Source organism: Mustela putorius, unplaced genomic scaffold, assembly GCF_011764305.1.
Source record: "Mustela putorius furo isolate JIRA1106 unplaced genomic scaffold, ASM1176430v1.1 tig00537275_pilon_pilon_pilon, whole genome shotgun sequence".
Lineage (NCBI taxonomy): Eukaryota > Metazoa > Chordata > Mammalia > Carnivora > Mustelidae > Mustela > Mustela putorius.
In genome coordinates, this window is record NW_025422413.1 from 737,437 (window position 1) to 752,927 (window position 15,491).

Below are 15,491 nucleotides of genomic sequence, written 5' to 3' on the forward strand. Positions count from 1 at the left end.
TCAGTCATAACTTTTCCTCAATAATATAACCATAGTGATAGAAAACTGATCATTTTTAAGTATCAAATAAATTTAAAAAACCAGAAACAATTTCAGATAATTATGATTGAACTAATAATAAAACATATCTTGAGTTATCAGGTGGTTATTTGGGAATGCTTTTGCATTGATATCTTTTGTTTAATGATAGATTGTGTCATTGAATGGGCCTCAATAGGGGGAAGTACTAAGAAATAGTCTGGTAAGTGCTACAGAAAAGCAGCCATTGTCACTAGTTTTCTTGTTATATAGAATTGTATGTGACTATTATTTGTTGTCTGTCTTATTTTAGTTGGTAGGGATTTCAGAGAGAAAAAGCAAAGATGTGCTAGTTCAGTCAATTCTTGGCTTCTAAAAATTTGGCATTCCTTCTTATAAATTGTCTTTGGAAGGATAGACTTGATTTCATTCTGTGTTACTGTAAATATTCTCTCCAAGGGTTTTAAGCTTTCTTCCTTATAATTGTATTGCATTTGGCAGTAATAGCATCCTTGACTAAATCCCAGGTGTGATGTAGTGGACTCTAGCAGTTTAGTTAGTCCCTTTTACAAGTCTTTCTTTTCTCATGTGTCATAGGGCCAAGTAATACCTCCTCCTCCAGGTCAAAGGAGGGTGTGTTTTGATGAGTTTATGCTTTGTTTGTGCATGTATGCATTCATTTAGAGTGTTGATGCCTTCATTTCAAATAAATGAAAATTTATTAAATTAGAAAATTTGATTTTGGAGAAACATGAAGGGATGTAATATCTTGGCATGGGGGATAAGCTTGTGTTTTTCTGTGTAGAAGTGTTTGCATATTGTCTAAATTCAGACCACCCCATTTCCCCTGAGTGCATAGTGCATAAACACAGTCACTAACCGATATGGTCAGCTTCAGACTGTCTACTTATGAATTTACAGGGATATGGAATGCAGTTGCCCCTTTTATTTCCTTTTGTCAGGGTAGAGAGTGATACAGTGTAAAGGCAGTGAGGTAACATGGCCAAAGGCTGTATCTCATGAAGATGTAAACTCAGAATATGCAGTGGCATTTTAATAGCATTCCAGGAGAACAAGTTAGTCCATCTGTGAATGATTCACTCTTCCTTTCTTGCCCACTGGAATTGGGATTCACTGATTTGTTCACGGAAGCTTCTGTGCAAATAATATCTCGTAAATGTTTTTGTATCACTTTTCTCCTTATTTATTATCAAGCCAGGCATCTAGTAATAGTTGCTTTGCAGATGATTCATCTCAAAGTTTTATAATGTAGTTGTATTAAAATTGACTTGATACTATTACAGCAAAATTACATCCTCGTTTGAGAGCCAGGCCAGAAAATCTCCAGTTTAATATGAAAAATCAAAACAAAATAAAAAACTCAAAAAGCAAAAAAGCAAAAAGAAAAGAAATAACTCTGCATAATCTGTGTTATGCCCTTAGAGGAGTATGAAGCTCTAGAAGAGTAAAGATTCCAATTACTGCAAATAAATGCTTTCAAGGCAAATTGGTAAGTTTGGTCAGCTTCTGTACCACTGCCTTGCACGTTGGTGCCCCTTTCTGTAATACTGAATGCAGGACTAAGTAAAATAAATGGGCTTTAAAAAATATCCTAAGCTAGAACCTCCAGGTGACACTTACAATTCTTCATTTGTAAAGACTGAATTACGTTTTCCATACCAAACAGAACTAGCCATTAGTAGTTTCTATGGTTAGATTTTGTCAATGGTTCTCTAAAATTATAAAGTCCCTGAAATCATTTATAAGTAAAATGCAGTCCCATCTAGAGAGATGTATTCTATGTAAATGTCAAAAGTGGGTTCATTTGAGGCAGTTTTCTTTAGAGAAAAGTATTAATTTCTACTGAGAGCCAGTTAACATTTGTGTACAGTACAAATAACATTTACATTTAATAAAATACTGCCTGAGGTAATTATTTCATGTGATCATCTAAATAACCAAGTAATAATCTTAAAGATATAGGGAGTAGTAGCTGTGAAGAAAATGGGTCTGGTGATGGCAGCTAACACTTACTGTTCACTATGTGCCAAACACTAGTAGGTAAGCATTTATGTGGATCTTCTCATTTAATCTGCACAACATCTTGGGAAGTTGGTACTGTTCTCTCCATTTTGTAGATGAAGAAACTGAGGCTCACAAAGAAAATAATGAATTTCCCCTTTCTGGTGACTGATAGAACCAGTGTTTGAACCTTGGTGGTCTAACTGGAACTTTTTGGCAGATACTTGCTTTTAGCATCTTATAAACTAATAATTGTTACTGGCAAACTAAGCACTTGCATGTGGAATCTTATTAATACATGAAAGGAGACCTCCTAATTCTTCTGTCATAATGAATTTGTGTTGAGATGAATATAGATGTATTTCTTTGTCACACATTTCTGGGCTCCTTGGTCATATTGGATATTACAGCCCCTTACCAGGTGATCTATCCTCATTAGTGGAGGGGACTGCTATGCCTGTACTGAGTTCCTACTGTAGTGGCATAGCTGCTGTGGCTACTACACAACTCTGCCTAAATATTCCGTAGACCCCTTATGCTATTACATCTTCGAATCAAATTCATGATCTTTTCTCTTTCTGTCTCTTGTTGCTGTATGTGCGCGTGCTCGTGTGCCCCTCACACACTGTCACACGCCCCATCTTCTTCCTCTTTATTTGTTATCTTGGTTGGTGACAACATATTCTTCCCAGCTTCTAAGTCAGAGTTAGCCTTCTGCTCTCCCTTTGAACACAGCTTCACACACATTCCAAATCACTCAATATGTGCTTTCAGTTTACTTTCTAAATCTCTTTCAGAACAGGTTATTATTACTTTTTAAAGATTTGTTTATTTGAGGGAAAGAGCATGCACAGGGGGAGGGGTGGAGGGAGAAGGAAAGAGTCTCAAGTAGACTATGTGCTGAGTGTGGAGCCCGAGGCAGGCCAGTCTCTTGACTCCGAGATCGTGACTTGAGTGGAAATTGAGAGGTTCATCACTTTACCAACCGCCCCTCGGAGCAGGTATTTTTTGTTGTTGTTGTTTAATATTCGCATGAATTATCTTTCAATTCAGGTTCTTATTGCCTAGCCTTAGTATTTTGATAGCTTTCCTAGCTGATTTCCTTGCCCTCCATTTTGTCTCCCTATAGTTTTTCCCTCATGGTACAAAGGAAAGTGATCTCATAAAAATCCAAGTCTGGTGGGGTGCCTGGGTGGCTTAACCATCTGACTCTTGGTTTCTGCTCATGTCATGATCTTAGGGTTTTGAGATTGAGCCCTGAGCCCAGCTCTGCCCTTGAAAATGGAGCCTGCTTAAAACTGTCTTTTCCTCTCTCTTAAAAAAAAAAAAAAAATCCAAGTCCGATAATTACCATTTCTCCTCTTTGGACCTATAGTGAGTTTCCATGGGTTACGGTTGTGGCTTAAAATCCTGATAACATCAGAATCTTCTTGGAGCTTAAAAAAGAAAAAGAAAATGTGAAGGCCCACCTCAGGCCAACAGTCTGAGAATTCCCTGGAGTAGGCCCCAGGCATATTGTCTTTTAATTCTTGTATCTCCTTGGATGTCTAATGGAAATATCAAAGTCAGTGTATCAAAAATGGAACTTCTGGGGGCGCCTGGTTGGCTGAGTCGTTACGTATCTGCCTTTGGCTCAGGTCCTGATCCCAGGGTCCTGGGATTGAGCCCCACTTCCTGTTCGGTGGGAATCCTGCTTCTCCCTCTCCCACTCCCTGTGTTTTCTCTCTCACTGTGTCGCTCTCTGTCAAATAAATAAAATATTTAAAAAAGTAAAATGGAACTTCTTTCTCTTAAAACCTGTGCCAACTTTGGTTTCCTTATATTAAGTGCTGACAGCTCTACCCTTCAAGTTGCTGGGACCTCCCATGACCATTTTATAAATAAAACTATATCTACCTCTCTCCCCAGACTGAGATTCTTGATCTCTATTTTTTTGTCCTATTTTTTTCCATAGCAGTTATTACCTTCTAACATACTACACACACACGCACACACACACACTCGCACACACACATGCGCGCGCACACACACACACATATTTTTTTTTCTTTTATTATGTTTGTTGTTTATTTTCAGCTTTCCTGGGGTAGAAGTGTTTTCTTTCGTTTGCTGAAGTATTCCTAAGTAGGAAGCACCTAAACACATTGTTTGACACATGGTAAGGAATTTGTTAATATTTGTAGAATCAGCAAAAACAACCATACCAGAAAATGACTACCAGTAGCAAAATTAGTAGTAGTAGAGGATATAAAGGACTTGGGTACTGAAGTACCATTGTCCATGTCCAGCTCTGTGCCTCAGTTTCCATCTATGAAATGGGTATACAACTATCTACTTTATAAGACTGCTAAGGGTTAGATGAGACAATCTCTAGGAAGCACTTATCTGGCACAAAGTAAGTGCTTAACCAGGGTGAGATGCTGTTAGGTGAATGGGTACCTCTGGGGGTACTGTAGCTGTTCTGAATAATTTCTCATTTATATTTCCTCCAAGATTAGATGATATGCTCTCTGCAGTGCCTGAGACATAAATGCTTGATGGCCAGTAAGATTCCTTTCTTTTCTCAAAGGCAATTTTATACTTCAGAATTTAAATGTATCTTGCTTATGATATACTTAAAACTCTTTTTTGACTGAGATTCATTCTTGCCATGAAAGCTAATGCATTTGTACTGGCTTCCCTAAATCTGTTGGTTCCAGACTTTTGTGTCTGTATTTGCAGCATGAAAAATGTTGCCAGGGTCATATTGTACCCTCTGGTCCTTTCATTCCACTTGCAACTCTTCAACTCCTTGGGATTCTTCTGACTGGCCTTTACCTAGCCTGTACAGTATAAAATTGGACTAGGTGCTGTTTGTTGTTTTTTTCTATGTACAACTCCCCAATATACTTTATAAATGGTGGGATATGGGAAGCTTAGACACTTTAACCTAGTTCACTTTTTATCCTACTTTTATTACCTCAATTCAATACAAATTTAAAGAACTTTTTAAAATTAATATTCAAAGTAAATACGACACCAGAAAATCTAACTGGTACCCTCTGCTGATGTCAGTCTCTTCTAGAACATTCCAGGATTGGTCATAATTAACTAGAAAGTCCGTGCCATGTGTCATTGATAGTATAGCAGAGAAGACAGTGGAGACAGTGGATACAGCCAGTTGCTCAGTTCTTGCATCGTTTTAGCAGGTGGCTATTGAATAACCGGCCTACAGTCATGATGTACATAACAGAGCGAAATTCAAGATTTTGGTAGGTGAGAGAGGAGACTTTTAAAAGAAGAGCTAGAATAAAGGTAATTTATCAAGTGCTCTGAGAATGCAGGTGGAAGGAGTTGGGGTATGATTCTTTGTAAAGTTATCTCACTTGGGGTCTTGTAGGGTCAAAAGAATTTGCAAAATTTGGGGCACCCCAGAATTTTAGCATAGGTGTAACAAAAGGGGCAAAAGGAACAAGATGGAAAAGCACAGTAATATCCCTGTAGGGCCCAAGCATGAGTTAAATGGTAGATGATAAATCTAAATGAGCAGTTGGGATCAGCTTGTGAATGGTCTTATCTGACATGCTACAGATATGGATTTTTATCATTTTTTATAGTTTTTTTAAAATTAATATATAATGTATTATATTGCCCAGGGGTACAAGTCTATGAATTTTTAGGCTTACACACTTTACAGCACTCACCATAGCATATACCCTCCCCAATGTCCATAACCCAACCACCCTCTCCATACCTCAGTTTGTTTTGTGAGATTAAGAATCTCTTATGGTCTGTCTCCCTCCCAATCCCATCTTGTTTCATTTTTTCCTCCTACCCCCCAAACCCCCCACTTTGCCTCTCAACTTCTCATATCAGGGAGATCATATGATAATTGTCTTCCTCTGATTGACTTATTTTGCTCAGCATAATACCCTCTAGTTCCATCCACTTGGTTGCAAATGGCAAGATTTTATTTCTTTTGATGGCTGCATAGTATTCCATTGTATATATATACCCCTTCTTCTTTATCCATTCATCTGTTGATGGACATCTAGGTTCTTTCCATAGTTTGGCTTTTGTGGAAATTGCTGCTATAAACATTCGGGGACTTGTGCCCCTTCGGATCGCTACACTTGTATCTTTAGGGTAAATACCCAGTAGTGCGATTACAGGAGTGCAATTGCTGGGTTATAGGGTAGCTCTATTTTCAACGTTTTGAGTAACCTTCTTGCTATTTTCCAGAGTGGCTGCACCAGCTTGCATTCCCACCAACAGTTTAGGAGGGTTCCCCTTTTTCCGCATCCTCGCCAGCTTCTGTCATTTCCTGACTGGTTAATTTTAGCCATTCTTCCTAGTGTGAGGTGGTATCTCATTGTGGTTTTGATTTGTATTTCCCTGATGCTGAGTGATGTGCACTCAGTGATGAGCATTTTTTCATGTGTCTGTTGGCCATCTGGATATCTTCTTTGCAGAAATGTCTGTTCATGTCCCTGCCCATTTCTTGATTGGATAATTTATTCTTTGGGTGTTGAGTTTGAAAGTTCTTTAAAGATTTTGGATACTAGCCCTTTATCTATCTGATATGTCATTTGCGGATATGTTCTCCCATTCTGTCAGTTGTCTTTTGGTTGTGTTGACTGTTTCCTTTGTTGTGCAAAAGCTTTTGATCTTGATGAAGTCCCAGTAGTTCATTTTTGCCCTTGCTTCCCTTGCCTTTGGCGATGTTTCTAGGAAGAAGTTGCTGCAGCTGAGGTCAAAGAGGTTGCTGCCTGTGTTCTTCTTAAGGAATTTGATGGATTCTTGTCTCACATTGAGGTCTTTCATCCATTTGGAGTATATTTTTGTTTGTGGTGTAAGGAAATGGTCCAGTTTCATTTTTCTGCATGTGGCTATTCAATTTTCCCAACACCATTTGTTGAAGAGACTTTTTTCCGTTGGACATTCTTTCCATTCTTTGTAAAAGATTAGTTGAACATAGAGTTGAAGGTCTATTTCTGGGCTCTCTCTTCTGTTCCATTGATCTATGTGTCTGTTTTTGTGCCAGTACCATACTGTCTTGGTGATGATAGCTTTGTAATAGAGCTTGAAGTCTGGAATTGTGATGCCACCAGACTTTGGCTTTCTTTTTCAACATTCCTGTGGCTATTTGAGGTCTTTTCTGGTTCCATATAGATTTTAGGATTATTTGTTCCATTTCCTTGAAAAAAATTGATGGTATTTTGATAGGGATTACATTGATGTGCAGATTGCTTTAGGTAACATAGACATTTTCATAGTATTCGTTCTTCCTATCCATGAGCATGGAACATTTTTCCATTTCTTTGTGTCTCCTTCAGTTTCTTTCATGAGTACCTTATAGTTTTGAGTATAAATTCTTTGCCTCTTTGGTTAGGTTTATTCATAGGTATTATGGTTTGGGATGCAATTTATCTTTCTTCTGTCTTATTGTTGGTGTAAAGAAATGCAACTGATTTCTGTGCATTGATTTTATATCCTGACACTTTACTGAATTCCTACACAAGTTCTAGCAGATTTGGAGTGGAGTCTTTTGGGTTTTCCACATAAAGTATCATACCATCTGCAAAGAATGAGAGTTTGACGACTTCTTTGCCCATTTGGATGCATTTAATTTCTTTTTGTTGTCTGAGGGCTGAGGCTAGGACTTCTAGTACTATGTTGAATAGCAGTGGTGATAATGGACATCCCTGCCATGTTCCTGACCTTAGCGGAAATGCTCTAAGTTTTTCTCCATTGAGAATGATACTTGCAGTGGGTTTTTCATAAATGGCTTTGAGGATATTAAGGTATGTACCCTCTACCCCTACACTTTGAAGAGTTTTGATCAAGAAAGGATGCTGTACTTTGTCAAATGCTATACTTTGTCAAATGCTTTTTCAGCATCTATTTAGAGTATCATATGGTTCTTGTTCTTTCTTTTATTAATGTATTGTATCACATTGATTGATTTGCAGATGTTGAACCAAACTTGCAGCCCTGGAATAAATCCCCCTTGGCCGTGGGGAATAATCCTTTTAATGTACTGTTGGATCCTATTGGCTGGTATTTTGGTGAGAATTTTTGTATCTGTGTTCATCAAGGATATTGGTCTGTAATTCTTTTTTGATGGCATTTTTGTCTGGTTTTGGGATCAAGGTAATGCTGGCTTCATAAAATAAGTTTGGAAGTTTTCCTTCCATTTCTATTTTTTGGAACAGTTTCAGGAGAATAGGTATTAATTCTTCTTGAAATGTGTGGTAGAATAGAATTCCCCCTGGGAAGCCCTCTGGCCCTGGGTTCTTGTTTGTTGGGAGATTTTTGGTGACTGCTTTAGTCTCCTTACTGATTATGGGTCTGTTCAGGTTTTCTGTTTCTTCCTGGTTCAGTTGTGGTAGTTTATAGTCTCTAGGAATGCATACATTTCTTCCAAATTGTCAAATTTGCTGGCGTATAGTTGCTCATAGCATGTTTTTATGATTGTTTGTATTTCTTTGGTGTTGGTTGTGATCTCTCCTCTTTCATTCATGATTTTTATTTATTTGGGTCCTTTTCTCTATTCTTTTTGTAAGTCTGGCCAAGGGTTTATCAATTTTATTAATTCTTTCCAAGAACCAGCTCCTAGTTTCATATTTCTCTTCTCCTTCTGGGTTTAGGCTTTCTTTGCTGTTCTTTGTCCAGCTCCTTTAGGTGTAGGGTTAGGTTGTGTATTTGAGACCTTTCTTGTTTCTTGAGAAAGGCATGTATTGCTATATATTTTCCTTTTAGGACTGCCTTTGCTGTGTCCCACAGATTTTGAACTGTTGTATTTTCATTGTCATTTGTTTCCATGGATTTCTTCAATTCTTCTTTAATTTTCTGGTTGACCCCTTCATTCTTTAACCTCTATGTATTTGGGTTCTTTTTAACTTTCCTCTTGCAACTGAGTTCTAGCTTCAGAGCATTGTGGTCTGCAAATATGCAGGGAATGATCCCAGTCTTTTGATACTTGGTGAGACCTGATTTGTGACCCAGGATGTGATCTGTCCTGGAAAATGTTCCATGTGCACTTGAGCAGAATGTGTATTCTGTTGCTTTGGGATGGAATGTTCTGAATATATCTGTGATGTCCATCTGGTCCACTGTGTCTAAAAAGGCCTTTATTTTCTTATTGATCTTTTGCTTGGATGATCTGTCCATTTCAGTGAGGGGGATGTTAAAGTCCCCTACTATTACTGTATTATTATAGATGTGTTTCTTCGATTTTGTTATTAATTGGTTTATATAGTTGGCTGCTCCCATGTTAGGGGCATAGATATTTAAAATTGTTAGATCTTCTTGTTGGACAGACCCTTTGAGTATGATGTAGTGTCCTTCCTTTCTCATCCCTTGTTACAGTTTTTGGCTTAAAATCTAATTTATCTGATATAAGGATTGCCACCCCAGCTTTCTTTTGATGTCCATGCATGGTAAATTGTTTTCCACCCTCTCAGTTTAAATCTGCAGGTTTCTTTGAGTCTAAAATGAGTTTATTGTAGACAGTGTATTGATGGGTTTTGTTTTTTTATCCATTCTGATACCCTGTGTCTTTTGATTGGGACATTTAGCCCATTTACATTCAGGATAACTCTTGAAAGATATGAATTTAGTGCCATTATATTGCCTGTAAGGGGACTGTTGCTGTATATTGTCTCTGTTCCTTTCTGGTCTACTACTTTTAGGTTCTCTTTTTGCTTAGAGGACCCTTTTCAATATTTCCTGTAGAGCTGGTTTACTGTTTATAAATTCTTTTAGTTTTTGTTTTTCCTGGAAGCTTTTTTAAATCTCCCCTTCTATTTTCAATGATAATCTAGCTGGATATCATATTCTTGGCTGCATGTTTTTCTCATTTAGTACTCTGAATATATCATGCCAGTTCTTTCTGGCCTGCCAGGTCTCTGTGGATAAGTCTGCTGCCAATCTAATAGTTTTACCATTGCATGTTATAGACTTCTTGTCCCAAGCTGCTTTCAGGATTTTCTCTTTGTCTCTACGATTTGTTAGTTTCAGTATTAGATGACAGGTTGTGGACCTATTTTTATTTAATTGTGAGGGGGGTTTTCTGTGCCTTCTGGATTGATGCTTGTTCCCTTTGCCATATTAAGGAAAATCTCTACTATAACTTGCTCCAATATGCCTTCTGTCTCCCCCCTTCTTCTTCTGGAATCCCATTTATTCTAATATTCTTTTGTCTTATGGTATCACTTAGCTCTTGATTTCTCCCCTCATGGTCCAGTAGTTGTTTGTCTCTCTTTTGGTCAGTTTCTTTATTCTCTGTCATTTGGTCTTCTATACCACTAATTCTCTCTTCTGCCTCATTTGTCCTAGCAGTAAGAAACTCCATTTTTTGATTGCATATCATTAATAGCTTTTTTGATTTCAGCTTGGTTAGATTTTAGTTTTTTTTAAAATTTTTCCAGAAAGGGCTTTTATTTTTCTTGTCAGTGTTTCTCTAATATCTTCCATGTCTTTTTTGAGCCCAGCTAGCACCTTGAGAATTGTCATTCTGAAGTTATTATTACCAATGTCCGTATTGATTAGGTTCTTAGCCTTCAGTACTGCCTCTTGTTGTTGTTGTTGTTGTTCTTCTTCTTTTTTTTTTTTGTGGTGAGTCTTTCTGTGTTATCATTTTATCCAGATAATAATATGAATGAAGGGCACCTGGGTGGCTCAGTTGCTTAAGCAACTGCCTTCAGCTCAGGTTATGGTCCTGGAGAGCTGGGATCGAGTCCCACATCGGACTTCCAGCTCCATGGGGAGTCTGCTTCTCTCTCTGACCTTCCCTCTCATGCTCTCTCTCACTCAGATAATAAATAAAATCTTTAAAAAAATATATATGAATGAGAGAATAAAATACTAAAAGGGTGGCAAAGACTCCAGAAAAATGTATGCTAACTAAATCAGAAGAGACCCTAAATTGGGGGTAGAAGAAAGGGGGTAAAAAGGATTTTATATATATATATATATATATATATATATATATATATATATGAACTGGTGAATAGAATGGAGCCACCCACTTGATTTTCGGTTTTAGAAGAAACTACCTCCCAAAATTTTAAAGAAGAGAAGAATATATATACAAAAACAAGGGTAAACATGATGAAAGGATGGAATATGACTGTAAAGATGAAAAATTTTTAAAAAGTCTAAAAAAGGAATTGGTAAGTTGGTTGGAAAAAGAAAGAAAAAGAAAGTGGAGAGGATTTGCTCAGGCTGGAGACTAGAACAAAGCCGTGTGCTAGATTTGGGGTATATTTTGATCTGTTAGTAGGTACTGTATCCCAAAATTTTTTAGATGAAAAAACCCTATATGTATACAAAAAATAAAGTTAGATACAATGAAGGATAAAATATGACTATAATAATGATTTAAAAGATTTTTTTTAAAGAAAGGTATTGTTAAGATAAATTAGTTAATAAACACTAAAAGAAGAAAGAGGAAAAGTTAAAAAATAGAATAACAAAAAAATATTAAAAACATTTAATTAGCTTTGCAAGATTAAAGAATCATGGGGAGAAAGCCATGAATTCCATGCTTTGCTTTCCCTTCCTCTGGAATTCCACTGTTCTCCTTGATCAGTGAGCTTGGTTTTGGCTGGATGTTCTTGCTGATCTTTTGGGAGAGGGGCCTGTTGCCATGTTTCTTAAATGTCTTTGCCCGAGGCAGAATTGCACCACCCTTGCCAGGGGCTGGGCTAAGTAATCTGCTAGGGTTCATTCTTGGGAGCTTTTGTTCCCTGAATGCTTTCCACAGAGCTCTGGAAGTCTCTAGGCAAGAGGAGCCAAGAGCTCGTGGCCCCACTTCTCAGTGTGCTCTCAGAGAAAAGCGCCCAATCATTCCCAACTCCCTGATCTCCAGCCCCACTCTGAGCTCACCCAGCCTGTGACCGAGAATTTCTGTCTCTGGCACATGGTCCCCTTTGGAGTCTCCAAACCCAGCAGATTCTTGCTGCACTGTTCTGGTGGAGGAAGGTGGGTCTCCCTAGATCTGACACTTGTGGGGTATCTGCTCAAAGAGCAGTGGCCCAGCTGTGCCGCAGATCACAGTTTAAAGTAAGCCCATGCTGGGAGTTCACTACTTGGCTCTGTCTCTGTTGTTGGCTTCCTCACTCTGACACCTGTGAACTCTGCTACCCTCAGACATCCCTGATCCTTCTGTGACCCCGTGGGACCTGAGACCACACTGTCCCCGCAAGGGCTCCACCCCCACTTAGCCTCTAGAGCTGTGTCCCTCAGTGGAGCAGACTTCTAAAAGTTTGGATTTTGTGCTCCATTACTCCCCCACTTGCTGGGAGCTGGCCCCTCCCCCATCAGCTAGAATCTGTCACTTCAGATTCACTTCTCTGCAAGTCCTACCTTTCAGAAAGTGGTTGATTTTCTGTTTCTAGAATTGCTGTTCTTCTTCTCTTTGATCTCCTGCTGGGTTTGTAGGTGTTTGGATTGTTTTGATAACTACCTAGCTGAACTCCTGTGACCTGATGTCATCTCAGTCTGCTACTCCTCCACCATCTTGACTCTCCCCCTGGATTTTTATCTTGTGTAGGATTTTTATGAAGGAGGCATATTATTACATCTGTGGTAGCGGTATGTAGGCTTGGAAAGAACAGTGACTATATAGAGAAAAGAGAGTTTTTCCTTTGTATTTAGAGGAGGTTAGAGAAGAATCAGTAGGTCATAGGCAAATGAGAGAAGGTCTTGATGAAACTATAGAAAAGTAGTTTAATAAGGAATAAAAATTACATAAGTAAGTCACAATAAACCCATGGTATGGGTTGTGAAACATATTACCTGTTGGCAGTTAGGGAACACCATTATTGGAATTCTTCAAATAAGTTTAGAACAAACATTTTAAGAGGTTGTGTTATCAGGAGAACCTAGGTAAAGTATAAGAAGACCAGTTAAAAAATTTGAATTTCAGATAAACGTTGAGTGATTTGTGTGTGTATGTATGTTCTGTACTAAAAACTATTTTTGGTTTATATGAAGTTCAGATTTTTTGTATATTTGACATTTAATTAGGTATCCTATTATTTTTATTTAGAAAAACTTGCAATCCTATCATTAAAAAAGGTTATGGGAATGCCCGGTGATCAGACTCAATAATTTGATCTTTCTTTTGATATTAGTGTTACCATATTTGTTTGCAGGTGTGAGGTACAGGCCCCAGTGAAGCATTATCTAGAACACACGGAGAATCTTTTGGGAGTCTCTATATTTAAGTGGCTAGTAGGAATTTCACCTTAGGAAATTGTGAAAGTACTTGATCAAGAAGAGGGACTAGGAAAAAAAAAAAAAAAAAGGAAAAAATCAAACTACTGAAAGCATCTAATATTCAGCAGACTAGATGAACAATTTCTTGTGTATTCCAGGAAACAAAATGGGGTGTCATCCCTCCTGAGAGGGATCATCCAGTTTGCTTTATCAAGTGTGAGCGAGGCTAGGCTACCATTGTTATTTATGCTCCTTATATACAGTGGCTCTTGTGTTCGGGCTCCTATTTTTATTGTGATTTTAAAAACATTACAAAAACCCCAACAGTAAGCCCTCTGCCAAGTTGGTGAGGTCATAGTAATATGACTTCACAGGGAGCTAGATCCTTAGAAGCTCTAGTGGACCAACAAACACTGGACTTGTGGGGCAAAGAGTGCTGAGAAGGGGCTTATAAGAGGATGTATGTATGGCCCAGTCACCCTATGCTCTGGGATGAGTTCTCTTTGGTGTCTTCCTTATTGCTGGTGAGTTTGTATTGCCATCATATTGTGACGCTTTCTGATTTGAAAAGAGCAGTCTCTGTTCTTGTTCAAGTAATCTCATAAATCATGAAATGGGACAGAATGAAGCCATCTAGGAATGGAGGTATTTATCCCCACTATATTTCTTTTTCATTGAAAGTTTTTTCAAGAAGATCCAGAGAAATCTGATTTGAACAGATTTTAAAATTACCTCCTTTTGAAGAATGTAGGGAGAATGAGGTGAAATAGACTGGACTGGGCAAGAGAGTAGAAAGACGGGGCAAACATGAGGAATGAGGAACAGGAGTGACTATCACCACTACACTTATAAAATGTATATGCTCTTTAGGATAAGTCTCTTGTATTTGAACAAAATCTTTGCAGTACTGAATGTGTGGTGCAATTATACTATTTACATGGAGTGATTAAATATATGCCATAAATTTGTCTTGAAAAATGAGCGGTAAGTAGCAGTTTAATTGAAAAGAAACTGCTTTCTTTGGCATTTGTTTTTTCTCCATGATAGCTACTACATAGAGTAAGAGAATGCATGCAGACCCAACTGCAGGGGTTTTCTTTTATAATTATAAAAATTACTTGATTTTAACTAAAATAGTTCTTCGAATAAATATTTTACATTTCCACCACAAAGTGTGAGTTGCCCTTTAAAAGAATTTTCTACTACGAGTTTATATATTACAGGTTTGCTGTATATAATGACTAAATACTCAGTTTTCTGATAGGATAGATTTCATAAAACTGGCTGGTAACTCTGTAGAGGAAGGTTTAGGATGAAAAAATATTTAAATGTATTTGCATGAAGATCTCATAATGAAGTAATATATTTTAATTGGTATCTATTTCTGTTGGAAATTTGTTTAAGGTGGCTAACTGTTTAAAGAAGGGTTAGCAAATATCTTAGTTTGCCTGGGGCAGTTCCACTTTATGTTTGTTGTCCTGGCATCAGTTATGGTTTAATATTTGACTGACTTTAAAAAATGAAGTATTGTCATTAATAGCTGCAGTAAAATCAAGTCAGCCTGGGTTTGATAAGCCCCCACTTGGTACGTCTAGCTTCTCCACAGTGTCCTGTGGGATGTGTGAGTTGACCTGTGCATTGAGCAGAATAATTGAGTGTAAAAGACACTTATGGGATAAACTCTCTCTATTCCTTCCCCATATAGCTCTCTTTCAAGGATAGCATGTGGAATACTTGCTAATAAAATTGAGTTTGGAGAGGAGTTGTGAGGGATGGTTATCTCCCTCAAGTCTAGCATGGTTGGGGAAAGTATGGAGCAGTGCAGTTCCTAGGAGCTACCTGGTGTGGCTGGGCCTAGTGGCTGGAACTGCATTTGAGTGGTAGTGTACCTGCCAGGCTGTCACTTATTGGTGATAGGAAATGGAAAATCATAAGGTACAGTAAGTGCCAAAAATAGATACTGAATAGTTCTGCTTAAAAAAAATATATTTTTGTTACAATGATTTTTGTCATTTATTGTAAGTTTACAACTATTTTTATTGGTTTTTAAAAAACTTTGTAAATGGGGCGCCGGGGTGGCTCAGTGGGTGAAGCCTCTGCCTTCGGCTCAGGTCATGATCCCAGGGTCCTGGGAGCACTGAGCCCCGTATTGGGCTCTCTGCTCAGCAGGGAGCCTGCTTCCTCCCCTCTCTCTGCCTGCCTCTCTGCCTACTTGTGATCTCTCTCTCTCAAATAAATAAATTAAT

At 38.1% G+C, this 15,491-nt stretch overlaps 1 protein-coding gene across 7 annotated transcripts in view; it reads left to right on the forward strand.

Annotated features, from left to right (window-relative positions):
• The window catches only part of PSD3 (pleckstrin and Sec7 domain containing 3), a 624,510-nt gene that overhangs the window by 254,776 nt on the left and 354,243 nt on the right, over nt 1-15,491 (forward strand). Inside the window, exon 1 of one of the 7 annotated variants that reach the window (XM_004775738.3) lies at nt 5,163-5,291. The exons of 5 other annotated variants lie outside the window; for them this stretch is intronic. In XM_004775738.3, the coding sequence (XP_004775795.1) occupies nt 5,257-5,291 (35 nt within the window). In that variant the 5' untranslated portion in view covers nt 5,163-5,256. Of the gene's footprint in view, nt 1-5,162; nt 5,292-13,617; nt 13,770-15,491 lie in introns of those variants that run through there. One more of the 7 variants, XM_004775737.3, reaches the window with a different exon arrangement.